Source organism: Talpa occidentalis, unplaced genomic scaffold, assembly GCF_014898055.3.
Source record: "Talpa occidentalis isolate TD23 unplaced genomic scaffold, MPIMG_talOcc4v2.1 talOcc4.3, whole genome shotgun sequence".
Taxonomy (NCBI): domain Eukaryota; kingdom Metazoa; phylum Chordata; class Mammalia; order Eulipotyphla; family Talpidae; genus Talpa; species Talpa occidentalis.
In genome coordinates, this window is record NW_023603184.1 from 16,759,324 (window position 1) to 16,778,266 (window position 18,943).

Here is an 18,943-nt window from a genome sequence, read left to right on the forward strand (position 1 = left end):
CTGAATGCTGGAGATAAGAAACAGATAAAACCTCTAACTAGAGGACATATCTTAAGTAACCAAATAGTAATAAAACCTGAATAGTAATAATCCCTAATGGTAATAATGCCCAAGTCATCAGAATCAAACAGCTCCAGTGACTTCTGCACAGGAAGTTCTCCCCATGTGTAAGATAAATAGAAAAAGAGTGTGGAGTATGTCAATATTTACATTTTGGGGTCACATGGACCTCAACTAAATTTCTTCTCTTCCATTCATAAACTATGTGCTCTGAGGCAAGTCATCAAACTCTTTGTGTGTTAGTTTCTTTATCTGTAAAATCATAATTATAAACATAGAAGCCCTCGGGACTCCTGTGCCAGGCCCAGAAGCTGCTTGTGGGCAGGCGTTTTATGCCCACCTCCAGTGGCTCACTGGGGCTCAGGCTGCCGGCAGAGGCCAGCCCTGATGGCTCTGGCTCGGAGTGGATGGTGGTGGTGGTGGTAGTGTCCTCCCCACACTGCCCTAGGGCATGCAGCTCCACTGGGGCTGCAGAGGCAAGGTTGCCCTGTGCTAGAAGCAGCTCGTGCTCAGGGAGGAGCATGAGACCTCACTGGGTCCCTTTACAGTGTTTCACCCAGCCCCACTGAAGGACTGTCTGGTGCAGAATGCCTTTGGCCACACTGAGGTGAGTGTCCATATGAGCCACCAATATGTCTAACCTTAAATCTATAAGCCTTGCAATTCTCATGAAAAGAACATCGCTTTTCCTCTAGTCCTAGCAGAGCTGATGTTTTTGGGTGTGGGTTTTTTTTTTTTTTTTTTTTTGATGTTTTTGGTTTTGATTGACTTGACAAGTAAGTGTCTTCCCTGAAACATTCACTAAGTGAGATGCTACACCACAAAGGCCAGGATCAGGTGCTGTCTCCACCCCTGTAAATACCAAGGGAAGTCAATGCCCCACACTGGCTAAGATTATGAGGGTGGTTGTTCAAAGGCAAATTTCAGTGCTACCATCAAAATGAGGAATGGAAACAACACACACACACAGAGAAAGAGAGAGAGAACAAAACACCCAGGCAGATACAAGAAGATACCACGGAAGAATAAAATAGATTTAATAATAGGAACAAGAGAAGGGAATTAAGAATGGATGAGCTATATATTTATTGACTCACCTAAGACCAGAAATTGCAAAAACAAACAAAAACAAACTCCCAAAGCCTACTGAATGGTTTATGCGCTTTTGATTTAGAGTTAGGAGTTGGCTGACAGGATTGAGGGGGCTGGCAACTTCCAAACTTGCAGGCGGTTTGGGAACCTGGAAGTTTATTTGCAGCTTGACTCAGAAGGCAGCTGAGGCAGGATTTCTTCTCCCTTGGGGTATCTTAATCTCTTTAACCCTTCAATTGATTGAATGAGTTCCACTCACATTGTGGAGGTAATCTCCTTAACTCAGTCTACTGATACAAATGTGACTCTCATCTAAATCATCTAATCACCTTTCTAGCACCTCTAGAGTAATATTTGATTGGATGCCATGGCCCACCTAAGGTGACATCAAGCACTTGAGTTCTGAGTGATCCCTATGTTGAGCTCAAAGGGAGGTAACTTTCTAGTGCTCAGGCCAAACCCAAGACCAGTTAAATCAAATATCTGGGGGTGAGGCCCAGGTCAAGGTGTTATTAATGTCCCACAGGTTTTTCCAGTGTGCCCCAAGATTGAGAACCACTGTGAAGAGCATTGGTTTTTTAATGTTGTTTCCAATCAGCCACTTCAACCTCACCTGCAAGCTTGTTAAAAATGCAAATTCTCCCCTCCTTTAATGGTGTGATATCCATAGAAAGGAGACAATGCAGGTTTCCTGCTTCACCCAAAGAAGGGTGGAGCTGAGTAGTGAGGAAAAGACTGGGGGAGGGACTTGTGAAAGGAGAAGGAAGGAAGGAGAAAAGAACTGGACCAGGCACTTGGAGAAAAGGGACTTGCACCAGGAACTTGGGGCGTATGGAAGGAGACACTTGAAAGACAGACGTGAGTGAGAGACCCTTGAGGGTCTGATGATGGCAGCCTTTATCTTGATTTGTAATTTGATTTTGTTTTTTACCTTGCCTGTCCCCTACTGCCTCTTTCCTATGGGTGCCCACCAGAAGGTGCCTTAGTCTTGTGGCAAGCTTTTGCGCCTCAGTGACCCTGCTTTGGGCCAATTCTGTTTGGCTGGCATTTATCCATGAGGGAATGAGTAACTTTGTGTATTTAATTGGAAACTATTTTTAACTATATTCTTTCTCTTCTCTCTTTCTCACACTAATTGTATTGAAAGTTCTTTTATTGAAGGTCTTAGACACCAAGTGTGTTTTATCTTTAGGCAGTGGGTGGCTGAACCCATTTAGAATAGGCAGGTATGGGAGTCTGGGGTGCTCCTCATTTTGCCTGCTAACACTCCTACTCCAGACCTACTAAGTCAGAAAGCCTGGGTTAAACCCTGACCCTGCAGTCTGTGATTTAATAAGTTTTTCAGGAGATTCTGATGGATGTGCAAATTTGAGGCCATCTGCCTAGGCCTCTGTGAGGATGCAGTGCAAACGCATGGGGTGGATTATTGCCTGTCTCTTCAGTAGGAGGATAGATGGATTAGTCAGGCTCTTTGGGTGAAAAGTCCTAATTAAGGTTTGAGATAAGGGAGTATTTTTTTTTTTTTTTGCAAGAATGCATAGCAGAATAACAGGCATCTTAATGACATGTACAGGCTTCGTAGAGACTGGGTGTTTTCAAGAGGTACTAATCTGGACAGCAGTTTTGATGAAGCATTAGGCAGTTTTTGCCTCCCAAGTGTGTAGGCAGAGAACCCTACTGTTCCATGTCATCCCTTAGCTATTCTGTCATTTCATTTCTGCTTATACAAACTTTCTTTATCTTCTGTTTAAATTCCTGAGATAATCTGATTGGCCCGCTTAATCACTTCATCATTTGGGCAGTGTTTCCTTAACATTTGCCTAACTTATAAACTCTTCTGACCAAGATAAAGATTGGTTTTACTTTGGTCAGGTTTCTGCCAACCCCAATAAGTTGGAACCAAAATGAAATGCAGATTTCAGTTAAGATTTTCCTAGGACCATACCTCTTAAAAGGTCTGAAGAGCCTCCTAGCATGGGTTGTGGGTATGTCACAAAGTGTGATGCTTGGCCTGTGAGTGGTGTCGAGCCATTCCCTGACCCTTAAATCCATGTGTAGTTTTTTGACACAAAAGGACATCAAGGAGAAGTTAAGCATTTGTTTAATTACACCCTCTAGGACTGAGTTGCAAACTTTTACCAAAAAATATTTGGAAATATTTCCCTTTAAACATTTTCTATAGGAAGCTTTTTGTCTACCAATGTAGGAATGTCATGAGCCAAATTATTTTGGAAAAAAAATATCATTACCTAGATGTACCAGATTGTAGGAACTATATTGTATGTAGAGATTCTGTTTACATAGTATGGTTCACTAAGCCATGACTAGAAGCAGCTTGTTGGCTTTTTTAAAAACCTCATTTACAAAAAAAATTGTTCAAGTGATTTTTCTCTAGACCATTTCAGTTTGTTGTGCTAAAGCACCCGTATAATAACTAAACTGATCTCACTATAAATACTAAAATGAACTGAAAAACAGAAAAAGCCCATTTCAAATCAAAAGGTTCACCTTTGGAGAGGCACGTGGTGGTTATTTAATGCCATAATTCATTTGAACAAACTTGAGTCATTTTAGTGTCAAAATTAAATTTGTACTTTATCCAGAACCTTGTAAAATCCATCTACGTGGTACCAGTACTGCCATTATCATTTGTCACCCAGTAAGCAAGTTTTAAAATAATTAAGGAAATACGACCTTTAAGTCTAAATCATAAATTTGGATATAATAACCAAAATTTAATTTGGATTTCTCAAACTGCCCAACATAACTGATTGGTTGTTGCTAACAGCTAACATGGGATAATTAGAGCTAGTATTTACATTTTGAATTGTTTCAGGTATTGAGTCCATACGCCTCCGTTTTGGTTATAGGTACATTCTTTCTTGATAATATAGACCCAGTAACTGTGGGCCAATGTCTGCTTTTAAAGTAAAATGTGCCTTCACTTCAAAACGTGCCTCTGAAAAGAATTAAGAAACATCGTCCAGCATACGAATGAAAAATTGCTTATCCAAAACTTTTGTTTTTAACAGTTGAAATCAGGAGTTTTGGAAACTTTTGGCACTCTTGGCAGTATTTGCAAACATTTTATTTTTATAAGTTCATTTATTTCAAAACCATTCTAGGAAGGTTATAACACTCTGATATGACATATTGTCTATCTTGCAGTGATCTGAAATGAGAAAATTGAAGTTTTTAATCACCAAGTGTTTAAAAAAAATTCCCTCTTGGTTTTAAGGGGAAAAATACATTTTATTTGTGTTGCTTAATAGGGCTATACTACTTCCAATTGCATTTAAAGATGTGGTATTGTTAACCCAACTGAGTTAAAAATCTGCCTTATCTGGTAAATATAATTTTTCTCCTAGAAGTTGAATTATCTTGGTAAGATCAGTTAATCACTCTTCACAACTATGCCATTACAAATCATTTACAAGCTGGAGAACATGCATATTTTACAGAAGTCTTACACCTTTCAAACTAAACTTTCAATGAAGTGTTTGATTTTTTTTAAAAAATAGGGTAAAAGACTTGTTTTCCAAGTCTTTCCACTTTATCAAAATGTAAAGAAACCCAGGAGTGCTCATTCAAATTTTTTTTTTTTAAAGATTTATCTACTTATGCATATAAGGGCTGGGGTACAGGCCAGAGATGCGGGGGTGGGGTGGGGTGGGGTGAGAGGATTCACCCCAGACAGCTGGGAACAGAACAGGCAGACTGACAAAATACACTGCTGAGGGGCGCAGCAGGCGAGACAGCAGAGGTCTGCTTCACCATGTGGGCCTCTCTCTGGCTGGCCGGGGATAGAACCCGTGCTGCAAAGTCTGTGGACCGCTCCTTAGTATGGTGCTCAACCCCCTGCGCCACCAGGGAGGCACCATATTTTCATATTCTTAATTCATTATATTTCTAAAAAAAATACCACCTCACATAAGGTTAAGTACTGACCTGAGAATGCTAAAAAAAGTTCTTCTACTCAGGAGTTTTAAAAACAACCAACTTCAATGCAATTACCAATGATTACAGTTTAATTTAAAGCAGAGAGATTAAGCATTACGAAAAGAATTTATTTTCATGAAGATACCAGCAGATGTCAGTAAAAACTAAGGCATTACATGCATTTGCACAAGGATAGAAGCTATTTCCAGCAGGGTGACAAATGTAATTAGAAAACCCCTATTACCAAAGCTTAGTCCTTTGAAGACACCTCAGTTTTCTACACTGTTACTTAACTTGGGAGAGGAGAGGGGTGGGTATGGGAGGTTAGCAGGATCTGACTTCTCAGGGTGGCAAGAGCTCTTTCAAAAAAGTAGACTGCTCTGATTTTGTTCAATAAAATCTGTCTGCAATACTACATAACAAGTTAAACTGAAGACCGTTACCTTCATCTATTATAAAAGAAAATTAAATGGTTTGTAGAATACTCACCATCCATGTATTCCAATATATGTTTAGTGGTTCTGAAAAGGGACTATCTGTGAGTACTTAAGTATATTTTTCTGGAGAAATCGTACCTTTCATTAGCTTCTAACAGTGGTCATTGACCTCCAAAAAGTTAAGAACTGTGCTAGAATTTACTAAAGTTATATTCTTCGTATTAATAAGTCTCCATATGTATGTGTATATATGTATACACACACACATACACACACTCTCTCTCTCTCTCTCTCATATGCCTAAAAATACACCTGCTAAAAATTACTTAGCTGAATCCATGCCAAGAAAATAGTTTTAGACTGTCAGGTTCTAGAACGAACAGCAAGTTATACAGAATTAGACATAATACATATTTTTAAGTTTCTTTACTTATATAAAATATTCCAAAGGTAAATTGTTATTTATTTTATTCAAATATATACATGCATTTTTAACATTTGTGGTCAACATTAAGATCAACGTTTGTGGCCTTATATTAACTTTACTAGGATTCACATATAGCAGAAATTTTTGTGTTTTATAATAACAGCATTCTAAAATATTTACCAGCCTTGAATGATACTTATGCAAAATACAGTAGGATACAGACATCATTGTATTCTATATTTCTGTAATTTTGTAATGAAAGACATTAAATGGACTTGTAGTTTTCCCAAAACACAGCTTTTATTATAGCCTATTCTATATCATATATAGCTTTCTTTGCAAACAAACATTTTGCATGCTCACTAAAAGTTTTGTCTCAAATAGGTATAATGAATGAATATTAGCAAAATTATTCAGGAATTTTCCATTTAAAGAGATTATTACTATCCTTGAAAAATAACATGAATGAGAACACAAAGGGATCCTGAAATACAAGTTCAATTTAAAATAAAGCAATTTAAATTTATTCAACTGAAGAGATATCCCTGTTTTAAACAAAAAAATCTAAGATTTTAGTTTGTCTTATAAAAAGCCTAACCAAAATTAAATTACTCTTAAAAGCAACAAAAATGACAGCAGTAGCCAAGTAAGGTCTAAAGATCCTGGAAATTCAGAAAAAAATTGTAATCTATATTCTCTGACTTAACAAAGTTAAAATAGTCTTTTTGCCAACGTTCTGTTGAAACGTATAGATCAAGGACTTGACAAATTAACTGTATTTCTGATAACTAGATCATGAACAATTACAACTTTTAAAACTGGCTTTCCATCCAAGTAAAACCAGTCATTTTAAACATACCAAAAGTGAAACAGGAATAAAAATTAACTTCTATTGCTCAATTCAATCAGACTTAAATTTAGCTTCAAGACTAAAAATTATTTCAAATGGCTAAGAGCTCATTTGATTAAACTAATGTACTGTATCAGGGAAAACAAAAAAGCAAAACCTAGTTTAGTGGCAATGCCTTAGATGATAAAGAAGTTACCACCCATCCCTGTCGTCCACATATCACCATATGAATTTCAACATCAGTTTTCAAGAAGTTGCACTAACAACCAGCATTTCTCTTATTTTCCCCTTCATTATTATTCCTTTTAATCCTAATTATTATCCTTTTAATCCTAACTGATTACCCCAGAACATTCAATACCAGATATTATGATGTATGTATTTTATGTCTATCTGTGTACTATCTATAAAAGATTTATTTCCCACCAAGGAGAAATTTTCAGTAAGAATACAAGGTCTAAACCATGAAAAGTTTATAACAACATTTGAAGAGTAAGTAGAGGGGATAAATGACATTTTAGCCCTTAGACATGTAGATTATTTCCAAAATAACACTCAAGCACTTGTGTGAAAATTAATTTTCCCAGAAGTAGGCATTGTTCTTAGCTATAGGCAGTCCTTGCTTTGCATGGTAGTGTGGAACCATAAAAGTGACCATTCAAAAAATATCTTAATCAATGGGAAAAATTATTGTTTTGTGACCTTGTAAATCTGTCAAAATATTAAAAACTGTCAGACATAAATGTAGAAAAAAAATTTTTTTTGCACGCTGTAAATTAAAATAGAAAACACCGGAATCAAAGCATTATTTTATTGTAAAAAGCTAGTTGAGTAGTTTGAACATTTGCCTTTTTTTTTACTGAATCTTTTTTTTTTTAACCTTTAAATTGCCATGTTTGGATCAGGTTCCACCATTTTGTGATTTTAGTGTTGTGTATTTCTCAATTTCCTTTAATGTGAAGTTTTTTTACCATGACATCCTCTGGGACATATTCATCCTTTTCATCACAACCACTTTCCCCAGTTACTCTGATAAGATTGGCATCAGTCAGTTTGTAGAGGCTACAGAATAGCAGAAATGCCAGCACTCCCACAGTCAGTCAATTCTACAACCGCACTTAGGTTTGATTGAAATTTCACTTGTAGCCTTATCATTTATTTCTTTGCTGCTTTTTAAATCTGTCAGCAAATTTCTTTGATTATCCACATTTGTCAAATGTCACATGGATATCCAGGGCACAACGCAACTATCAATACATGCTTTGCTATCTGCTAGTAAACTGAATAATAGATGTGCAGTTACCAATCACCAGCAGAATTGAGAATGTGATTGATCACTGATCATGAAACACATCTGTTACTCACAGATTGAATTTTGGACTTAAAAAGTTAGCAGAAGTGTGTCATGTAATCACTCACAGTTAATAAACTGTGGTCACTGAAATTTGAACTGTGCTATTAGGGGACTGGTGGTGTTTAAGTCATCACTAAATTTTATGAGAATTGTGCAAAGAGGGGACTGCTTATATCCTACTTGGTTACACTGACCCAGACAGGTTTAAAGTTGACTGCTGAGCAATAGCCCATATAAATTTATATCAAATAATAGATCTTACAGCACCCAAAATGTAATATCAATGCATGTTAAGGTGGTTTTCAAATTTTTGTCATTTGGCATTCAACTTTTAAATATATTTCAGAATAGTAGAAATTTAGAAACAGAGAAAAGACCTGTAAAGATTGTAGTTTGACACCCCAAATTATCCAGCATGTTTATTATGAATTATTTCTCCTCCTTCAATTTCAATTTGCTCATATAGCCATTTGCGGTCACAGCGGCACTCAGCTCCACATTTGGTTGAACCACAGGCAGGACAAGCATAGAAACACCCCAAGCAGTCTTCATCAAGGCAGTCACAAAGGTCCATTCCACTGAAAATCAGGAGACCCTGGCTATCATAGACCTTACTCTTTGCCGGTATCACTTGTCTGTAAAATAAATAAAAGACAAGGTGAATTACATATCACAAATTATAATATTTTTGATGACTGAATTAAAAATAAGGTGATAAAACAATTAAGGAGGTAAAATATCTTCAACTAGGGATGAAGTCCTGCCAAAATGCTACATAACTGACCAGACTAGAGGCAACTTTATAATTAGTTGTAAATAAGCTCATATGAAAAAAGACAACACATTAAAGTGTTAAGACAAATCCAAAAAAAATGCATATGCCCTCAAAGTCCATTTATAAAAGTCAGGACAAGAATTTTGTTAAAAAATAAGTGTGTTTCTGTTAAAACTATTTTCCCCATACCTTAAAAAGAAATGAATGGCTAGTTAACAGTGCTATATTTTTATTAGCGACCATCTCTTTACTACTTTGTGAATAGTTTTATTTTTATTAGAATATACTACCTTCTTGGTTTTCATACTTTGATTAGTCTATTTCTTGTGTCCTTAAAGGTCTCCAGAAAATGTGGTCAAAAATACTTAAAACAACTCAATGGAAAACCTTAACAGATGGAATAAATGGCATATGTAGACACAATTCCAATTATACTAACATTTCTTTATCAATTTATACTTTAGAAATGCTCATTTTAAAAAGTCATTTAAACAATTTAGTTGTCCTACTCATTGACTGTACCATAGCTGTTCTATTTCAGAGAAGTAAAAAATAAAAAGCAACCTTGCTTTTTTCATACAATTTAATTACGTTTAAAATGCCCTCACAGATCTACCAATGACAAAGTATTAATATTTTTCAGAGTATTTTACTTTTTAGAAGTATGTTTTAATTATTTTAACTCTTGTGCCAAAAATATTATCTTGCTCCCTTCAATGATTCTCAGAAACAAAATTTTTTTGCTGAAAGGATGCCTTAATTTTATATAAAGCTCTTAGAGGTTCATACTAACTCTAGGTTAGTCAACTCAAGATTTTACTGAGAAAATCAAAAATGAAGGCACAAGGATACAATACAGCTGTAAAGCAACCAATTACCATGTGTCTTGAGTAACACATAGCCTACCTGTCTGAACCAGCAGTTGCATTTTTGGTGAGCCTCCTTTTCTCTCTTTTGCCAGTTTCTGGAGCAAATTCAGTTTGCTTTCCTGGGTTTGCAAATTGTAATGACCTCAAAGCTTTGGCAGTTCTTCCCTGAATAAAAATAAACCAATTATCAACTCAAATTTTGACATCAGAATATAAATAGATTCATATTCCACTTAATGTTAATCCAGATTATCCCTTAACTTAGAAGAGAGTCTGGAACTCACAAAAATAAAAGGATTTAGAGCCCAAGTGCAACAAAATCTACATAGCTTGGGACTACACTCACAAGTTTAATTTATTAAATTTTCATTATCTACTTTCAATTTCTAGAGTATTAGAAGGGGGCAAGCTTGGTGATAACTATAATGGCTGCTGCCAACATAAGAAGAGCTGGCAGAGAGGTGTTCTTGTGACAGATGTGTCCTTGTTTTATTCCAAAGATAGTTTTATGAAATCTTAAATTATTCTGATATAGTTAAGTAATCTGGATTCAGGCAGGTGAATAAGAGAACTATACATTATTAAATGTTACAGTCTAAATATGTATTATTTTTGAACAGTGTGTCCTACAGTTAGCCTTCACCATGCCAAGTAAGAATTCAAAACTAAAAGGAACACCCATGCATCTTAATAACCTGAAGAGGAATGGGCACTGCCAAAGGAGAAAGAGAGGTAGAAATAAACCATTATTTCAAATCACTTCTCTGTTTTTAAAGCAGTAATTTTCACAATTACTTTATAAAAAGGGGAATTCATCCCGTTTTATAGACTTGCTGCTTCTTTGGAATTAGAAAAGAAACTATTAAATTCCTAGCTTTCCCAAAATGTTTTAAAACGACACTTTTAATGTCTTAGCACTAGGAGTTGCAGTTTAGAGTCTTGGGCATATTACAATTTAACCTACATAAATAGAAATAACCTGCATGTTATTCCTTTACCAAACCCGTTTTTTTTTTAATCAACCAATCTAGATATAGGAAGATATTTAGAAACATCATTTATTTTTACCAACCCAACTTTATATTCACTTCATGCTAATTACTATAATAGTAATGCAAATATGGTTTTCTTACAGTTAAACAAAATCCCACTGTACAAGTAACAATGGAGAAAAAATGACAACTATACATACATCTGAATCCGTCTTTCTTCTCTGTCGGTCTTCAGAATCAACATCCACACTTCCATTGATTATCTGTGTACATTTTGGACAAAGTTTCCAGCCAGGTACAAGTTGTCTTCCAAATTTTGCACTCAGAAAAGTGGCATCATCTAAGTCAATTACATGCAAATTTTTTTTGGCTAATTTTTTGTGTATGTTAAATGGGTCACAACATGACTTCTGCAAATCCTCAAATCTGTCAATGTAAATTTTTGCATGATGGAAGCAAATTGTATTGTTCCCAGAAAGCGTCATTCCAGTTCTAAGTTGAAGTAAAAGCATATCATTTGATGACAATTCTTGCAAAGTCTTGAAACCTGTGTGCCGAGTATAGTAGGTTTTATGGCATTCATTTGTAGTACGAAGCTGGACTCCAACTGAACATGGATCCATCATTCTTGATTTTACCAAATTCTCCTCTTTTATTTTGTCTAGAGATCTCTCTCTCTTGTAGGTCACATGCTGATCACCCTAAACAATAAAGAAAAACTTAACTGAATTCTTAAGAAAATGTTAGATTTATGCTACAAACTTTTTATCTGGAAAAATGAAAAAACAATTGATAAAAGTAAAAAAACTGCAAGAAAGACATAAAAAGGTACTTACTGACAGACCACAATAAACACAGTATACTTAATTTTATCATTAGAAGCATTCCTTAGACCCACATAAGAAAATTTGCTATCACAGCTTTCATTTAACACCACGTAACAGATAAAAGGATGGAAAAGAAACAAGAAATATGAACTAGAAAGGTAATTTACTGAGGATGCTAAAAACCAAAGCCATGTTAGGTATTTTTTATGGTATCTTAAACAAGACACACAAGACTTCAATGGTGAAAGCTATCAAGCAGAGGACAAAAAAAGGCATCCTAAATAAATGTAGGCATATATATCAAGAGTCTGACTCTAGTAAATGTCAATTCTCCAAGAATTATAAATTCAAAACGATTTCAATCAAAATCCCTTCAAGTGTTCCGCCCACTCCTACCTTGGCACTTAACCTGGTTTATATGGAAGAATAAAGGTTCACAATAATCTAGAAGAAAAACAAAAGTGATTTGCTATAAAACTACTACTATAATTAAAACAGTATGCTTTTGGTATAATACAGACAGATCCATGAAAGATGAGAGCTTGGTGTATGGCATGTGGTATTATAAATCAATAGGTATTACACACTATTGGGAAATGGATTTAATAAAAGATGCTTGGATAACTAACCATATGGAAAAAGAATAAGATCTGTTTCTCACAAATAAATATTAATTCCCAGATGGATTAAATAAACATGAAAGAAAAATTGTAAAGATGTTTATAATAAAACATAGTTTTGTGACACAAGGTTAGAGAAAAATTTCTCAAACAAGAAACCACATATTAAAGAAAAAAATGATTACATTTGTGTGAGATTAAGTATTTTCTTTAAAGGAGAAAAAAGCCACTTAAAAGTTGTTAGATTAGGGCCTCTCCGGTGGCGCAGCGGTTGAGCGCTGGGCTGCGAAGCTGCCCGCAGCCTCTGCAGCGCCAGTTCCATCCCGTCCCACATGGCGCGCAGACCTCTCCTGCTGCCCGCTCCCCTCAGCAGTGTATTTCGTCGGTCTACCTGTTCTGTTCCCCGCTCTGGCTCTGGTGAATTCTCTCACCTTCCCGTGCTTCTGACTGTACCCAGTGCTTGTATAAATAAAAATAAAATAAATAAATTAAAAAAAAAAGTTAGATTATCCAAAATACGTTATAACTTGACAAAACAATCAATAAATGCATGCAAAAATGTTCATCCTCATGGTTATCAGCAAAATGCAAATTAAATACTATTTTTCAAACATCTGCTTGGCAAAAGTTAATCTGATAACCTAGTGCTGGCTAAAACATGGTCAACTTTTACATGCTTCTTTATACAGTGGCAGGAATGTAAATTGCTGCAACTACTTTTACAGTGTTTTTAGCAATGGTTCACAAGATTGAGGCAGTGCACACTCCAGTACCTTCACTTTCAGTTACAGTGTCTGTGCTAGAGTAATATACATTTCATAGGAACAAAGGTTATACACAAGGAGTCAGCATCCCCTGTTTGATGGCAGTAAAAACTGGAAACAACCTAACTGTAAAGGAGAAAATGAGATTTACTCATACAGGTGACTCCTACGGGACAGTGAAAAAATATCATAGTTATATTTGGAAGACAGGTGAAAAAAGCTGCAAAAGGACAATACATCATTTATGTAAATTTTATGATTTATGTAAATTTTAAACACACAAAACAATATGTTTATGAGTGAAACCATGACCACATACTGAAATATATGGGATAACAGCAAATTTGTGGATACTTCTGAGAGGATGCACTAGGGAGTGATTATAAATGTATAATTTTAATAAGGTATAAAGTCTTACACCAACTAAATTAGAATCTGCATTTTAAGATCCCTAGATAAATCATTACAGTTTGAGATGCAGAGCCTCTGGATAATTCAATCAAACATTTATCAAGCATTTTCTACATTTATAGAACACACCGAAAAATGAGAGAAAACATATTATACATAGGTAACTGCCTTTCAGGAAGTTTGACACCTGAGCAGTTGTCAATTTGATACAATAGGTAACAAAGAAAAATATCTGCTTCAGTGAAAAAGTGCACTATTGAGAGCATAGCTCTTAGGAGTTTCACATTCTGATTACATGGGGGCTCTCAATCTTTACTTGCATTTGAACTATTTTACAAACTAAGAACTACAGATAACTAACAGTAATGAAAATAATTCTTGTCTTTTTCTTCTAAATTCTGTCTGGTGGAGGTTCAACTGACTCCCTGCCCCACTGTGGAAGATGAGAAGCTTGTAGCCATTTGCTCATTTTTCTAATTAATCTCAAAAGTATGTGTTCTTTTGATTGCCATTTGAACTGATTTACTTACTAGTGTTCTTGCCAATTATAATGGTAAATAAAAATCATATGTTCTAATTTTATCTTTAATCTTGACTTTATTCTTCTTTCTCCCCCCTTTCGTTGCAAGTTACACATAGGAAAAAAATGTTTCTGTTTCTTGTGGGATAACATGCAAATCATTAACAAACAAACTTTGAGTATCTTCATTTAGACCTGACATAGTTTTTGTGCCCCATCTTTTCGGAAGATTTCACCACGATACAAGTGAGATCCAAGTCTTCAAGTACCTTCAAGCTACAACTAGTGATAAAGGATTTAGAAATACTAACATTTAATTCCTGAATGAGTCAATGGTCTTCTAAGGTCTTTGTATATAGATGTTTGGATGAATTTTATTTGTATATTAATTATTTTCCACTTCAAATAGCACATATGCCTTTGACATGTTGAATTTTACCTGAGACCCATGCTCCTGGTTCTTTAAAAGCCAATGTTAAAAAAATCCACCCACCATTCTCCATATGGTAATTTAATATGAAAGAAAGTCCTATTCTTATATCTAGGACAAAGATGTTCCAAATTCTCATTCTCTGATTCATTTGTGAATTTAAGAATGATTAGCTGAACTGCTTGTTCCCATGATCAATTGGAATAAAAATGCTCATTAATCAAACTTAAGTTTTTCTCTTTCCCTAAGGTCTCTGAATTCTGGGCTACCCTCTGCCAGAACCAGTAAATAACCCCAATAACCTGGACTCAGGGCAAAACAATAATGGACCTACAAAAGAATAAAGGCTCTACAAAGAGTTTTATTCTAGCATTGTTTACTTCTTTGAATGCTGGTAGATTTTTTGGTCAGAGAATTCTTTTCATTACAATAGCTCCCTTTTCACCTCTTACAATAACATTTGACTAACGCTTCTCTTTGTTAATTGTTTTTTGTTTTTATTTCATAATTTCTTTAAAAGAGTCTGCATCTTGGACTTTTTCTTGCATTAGGACTGTCTACCACTTCAGAAGGGCATTGCCCCAAATACAATGTCCTTCAGGTAAAATTACTGTACTTGCAAAGTTCCTTTACACTTTGTCTTTCTGGTGTTTGCTGCTTGGAGACCTTAGCTCTTTTTGTGCCAAGCAATGATAAGTTGTCCTTCAAGACAGCACCAGGTCCGCACCTATCTGTTGAGTCTTCCGCAAACACTATTGTTCTACTAGTATTCTTACTCATGCTTGGACAACACTTTCAACCTTCTTTCAGCTGCTGGGAGACAGGAACTATATGGTTTATTTTTTATATCACCCAAGGTGAATAACTTCAGGGACTGCCCTTTTTAGAACTCAACACAGGCTTATTACTTGTTAGTTCTTTCCATTATACATTAAGCTCTGTGAGGGCAAAGCATCAGAGTCTTGTTTACAGCTGCACCTTCTCTAATCACAGTCACTAATAGATACTTAAGTTTTTTGAATGAATACATGAATCTCACACCAAAAAGGCTGAATTTCCTTGAATCTATGTTCCTAGGTTCCTCAGACTCTGGTTTTCCCCACTCCAATCCTGGGGTGACCACATGCTAAGGCCCTAGGTTCACAGTTATTCAAAATGTTTAAAGCCACAAGATACATCCAATGAAAACTATGTTCACACTACCTAAAAAGCATACTATTTGTCCTCTACGCTACAGGCATATGAAAAAATGTTCAGCATCACTTGTAATCAGGGAAATGCAAATCAAAACTACCATGAGATACCATCTTACACCAGTGAGAATGGCACATATTAAAAAAACTGGCAACAACAAATGTTGGCGAGGTTGTGGAGAAAAAGGAACTCTCCTGAACTGCTGGTGGGAGTGCAAACTGGTCCAACCACTATGGAGAGCTGTGTGGAGATTTCTGTACCTACTAAACATAGAGCTTCCATATGATCCAGCAATTCCACTCCTAGGTATTTACCCAAAGGACACAGAAACATCAATTCCAAAGAACACCTGCACCCCTATGTTTATAGCAGCACTGTTTACAATAGCTAAGCTTTGGAAACAACCCAAATGCCCAAAAATAGATGACTGGATCAAGAAGATGTGGTACATATACACCATGGAATATTACTCAGCATTCAAAAAAGAGAAACACATGCAATTTGCAGCAACATGGATGGAGCTGGAAGGGATCATGCTCAGCGAAATAAGCCAGAAAGAAAAAGAAAAATACCGGATGGTCTCACTCATAGCAGGAATCTAGAAAACCTAAATAAGCGGGCAGGAAAATGACTGACTTTAATAAAGTAAAATTCAAAATCAACAAGCAACTATAAACCAGAGACACGTAGAGGGTGGGGGGGGGGGAAAGGAGGAGGGATTAGGGTCAAAATAAGGGGGGGTGGGAATTGTATGGGGAATATAACCAAGATGAAAATGCATACATTGTGCAAAAATGAAAAATGATGTTAAAAAATATATATAAAAAGATAATAAACAGTACAAGCCTAAACCACGGCTTTGAGCGCCTCAGGTCTCCAGAAGCGAGGCGACAACCCGGGACGGAGGAGGTACAAACCGTGCTGGGCCTTAACAGAGGGGGGCCATAGGCGAATGTGGGGTGCGCGGGGCGGGGAGCGAGGGGGTGTCCCGGGCGCACGACTGCAGAGGCCCAGACGGCGGCCGAGTGTCCCCGCACGCGTCTGGGCCTCCTCCCCGACCACCCCTCCGGGACCTCCCTGACGCTGCGCCGGCTTCCTCCCCACCCGGGGACCCCGCTACAAACCTCCATTCCTCCCCAGAACTAACCCTGGCCCGGTCCGCCTCAGCGCGAGCTCTCCTCCGCCCGAGTTCCGGGAGCGCCCAGGTCCCTCCCCGCCGACCCGACCGCGCTTTTCTGCTCGTCCGGCGCTACCACCGAGAGGACCGCGAGCGCGGGCTAGAGAGGCTCAGCGCCACCATAGAGATCGGCCCGGAGCCGCCTAGAGCGGACCGTGCCCGGCGGCCTCTGGGCTCCAAAAGGCGGGGCGGCGTGAACTGGCGAATGATTCAAGGTGAGGCAATAGTTGCTTCAGAAGTTCACAGCATTTTGTCCACTGTTCTTGGAGGCTAGGGAATTGAGAGGTCCCTAGGGCATCTCTTACAACATGCGGTTTGGCAAACTTGGAGCGTATCGCAAAGCTCTACGTGTGCGTTGCCGAATGTTTACACCCCAGACCTCATCATCTAGGAGAAATGAATGAGTTAAAAAGGAAGGGATCATGCTCAGCGAAATAAACCAGAAAGAAAAAGAAAAATACCGGATGGTCTCACTCATAGCAGGAATCTAGAGAACTTAAATAAGGGACCAGGAAAATGAATAACTATAAGAAAGTGAAAATCAAAATCAACAAAAAACTATGAACCAGAGACAGTTTTTGGGGAGTGGGGGGCGGGAGGGGAGGGATTGGGGTCAGAATGGGGGGGGGGTTGCAAATGTATGGGGAATATAAAAATAAAATTTATTATTTAAAAAAAAAAAGCATCTCAAGAATAGACCAGATCCTTTATTTAAGGTCTCACCATTTATTTTATTTCTTTCATTCAAGCGACATATATTCCCAAAATGCCTTTCTTTATTGTAAATTGTAAAAATAGCTGTGTTCATTATTTCTGGTGGGATGTCAGCTCCAGAAAGGGGCTTGCAATTTTCTGAAGGAAGAAACAATATCTTCCTTGTGTCCCTAATGTCTTGATTTTTTAAAGTGGATTTTATTCCTCTAAAAGCATGAGCTCGAGCTAGTTCCTCGATAATGTTCAACTGTTTTCAGGTGGGGGGTGGGAGTGGGGCCAGACTGTTTGTGTTTTTAACCAGCCAAGTGAAAAATGTGAGACAAATAAATAGGAAAGGTCCTTCAAGGCCCACTAGCTGGTGATACGCTACACCCCTGTCACTTGCTGCTGTTCTACCTACTCTGTGCCCAGGCAGGGTTTTGCTGCTCAGTAAATTACACCAATCTTAGAAGGAGGGAATGTATCTGCAGCAGTTCTTTTAGTAGTTACTTTGTTGGTGGTATTTTGCTAAATTTTGAGACAAAGAAAATAAAATTTAGCCTGGTCTCAAAGAGCTCACAAGACTGAGGGAGAGAGGAGCTAACTGTTAATCATAGTGTGATGTGATAAATGGCATATAGAAACAAGGCTGTGAACAAGACAAAATGAGAGGTACTAAAGCAGGGTTTTGTAGATTATTGGTTGAATTGAGCTGTCACATGAATGATAACTTGATGCAATGGTAGCCTCCAAGTAAACTACTATGCAAGCTGTGGTAGAGGTAATGAAATAGAAGGCTCACCAACCAAATTAAGGTGCATGAATAGCATGGTCTATTGCATCAATTTAAAATTAAATCAGGGCCTCCCCGGTGGCACAGCGGTTGAGCGCTGGGTTGCGAAGCTGCCCGCAGCCTCTGGAGCGCCGGTTGGATCCCCGGCTGCTCCCTGGCCACCGGAGGAGGGTCCCACATGGCGCGCAGACCTCTCCTGCTGCCCACCTCAGCAGTGTACTTTGGTCCTTCTGCCTGCTCTGCTCCCCGCTCTGGCTCTGGTGAATTCTCTCACCCTCCCGTGCTTCTGACTGTACCCAGTGCTTGTATAAATAAATAAATAAATAAATAAATAAATAAATAAATAAATAACTCTTTAAAAAAAAATTAAATCAACTTAAATTCCCAGGGGAAAGAATTGGGTAAGTTGAAAGATATAGGATAAGGTCCAAATAGGTGAAGGGACAAACATCATTTGAATCATGAGTTGTGAAATATTTATCTGCCGCATCAGATTTTGCCACTGATGATATGCTTATGAGGATTAGAGTTACAGCAAGGAGGCCAATTGTACACTCCTGCTCTGTGTTTAGGTGTGTGCCTGCTTACTACTTGGCCTGATGAAAATTTGCAGGATTTATTTGCATTTCTTTGCTACAGCACATATGAGCACTTATACTAGGTGCCAACTATGTGGCACCTAGTGTGTGGGTGATTTCGGGATGCATATTGTCAATTCA

General features: G+C 37.4%; 1 protein-coding gene and 1 long non-coding RNA gene across 4 annotated transcripts; one reads left to right on the forward strand and one right to left on the reverse strand.

Moving 5' to 3' along the window:
- Positions 1–1,943: 1,943 nt before the first annotated feature.
- On the forward strand, positions 1,944–12,351 carry LOC119255401 (uncharacterized). Its single transcript, XR_005127465.2, has 3 exons — positions 1,944–2,010; positions 10,424–10,535; positions 10,939–12,351. It is a non-coding gene; the product is annotated as an uncharacterized LOC119255401 (long non-coding RNA).
- Positions 8,558–16,815, reverse strand: ARL14EP (ADP ribosylation factor like GTPase 14 effector protein). 3 transcript variants are annotated; one of them, XM_037522528.2, is made up of 4 exons: positions 16,709–16,815; positions 10,996–11,496; positions 9,841–9,968; positions 8,558–8,794 (listed from the first exon to the last, which is right to left on the reverse strand). In XM_037522528.2, exons 2-4 carry the CDS (start codon positions 11,419–11,421, stop codon positions 8,566–8,568), a joined length of 783 nt encoding a protein of 260 aa, XP_037378425.1. In that variant the 5' UTR covers positions 11,422–11,496; positions 16,709–16,815; the 3' UTR covers positions 8,558–8,565. The 3 variants fall into 3 exon arrangements, with proteins under 3 accessions (XP_037378425.1, XP_037378424.1, XP_054555284.1); XM_037522527.2 differs by having other exon boundaries at positions 16,686–16,815; XM_054699309.1 differs by lacking the exon at positions 16,709–16,815 and adding an exon at positions 12,019–12,042.
- Positions 16,816–18,943: the final 2,128 nt, after the last annotated feature.

Coding starts and splice junctions, on each gene's coding strand:
- ARL14EP (XM_037522527.2), bottom strand. Junction 9,969..10,995: donor GAAGAAAGACGGATTCAGAT/GTATGTATAGTT, acceptor ATTTTTATTCAG/GGAAGAACTGCCAAAGCTTT. Junction 8,795..9,840: donor GCAACTGCTGGTTCAGACAG/GTAGGCTATGTG, acceptor TTTATTTTACAG/ACAAGTGATACCGGCAAAGA.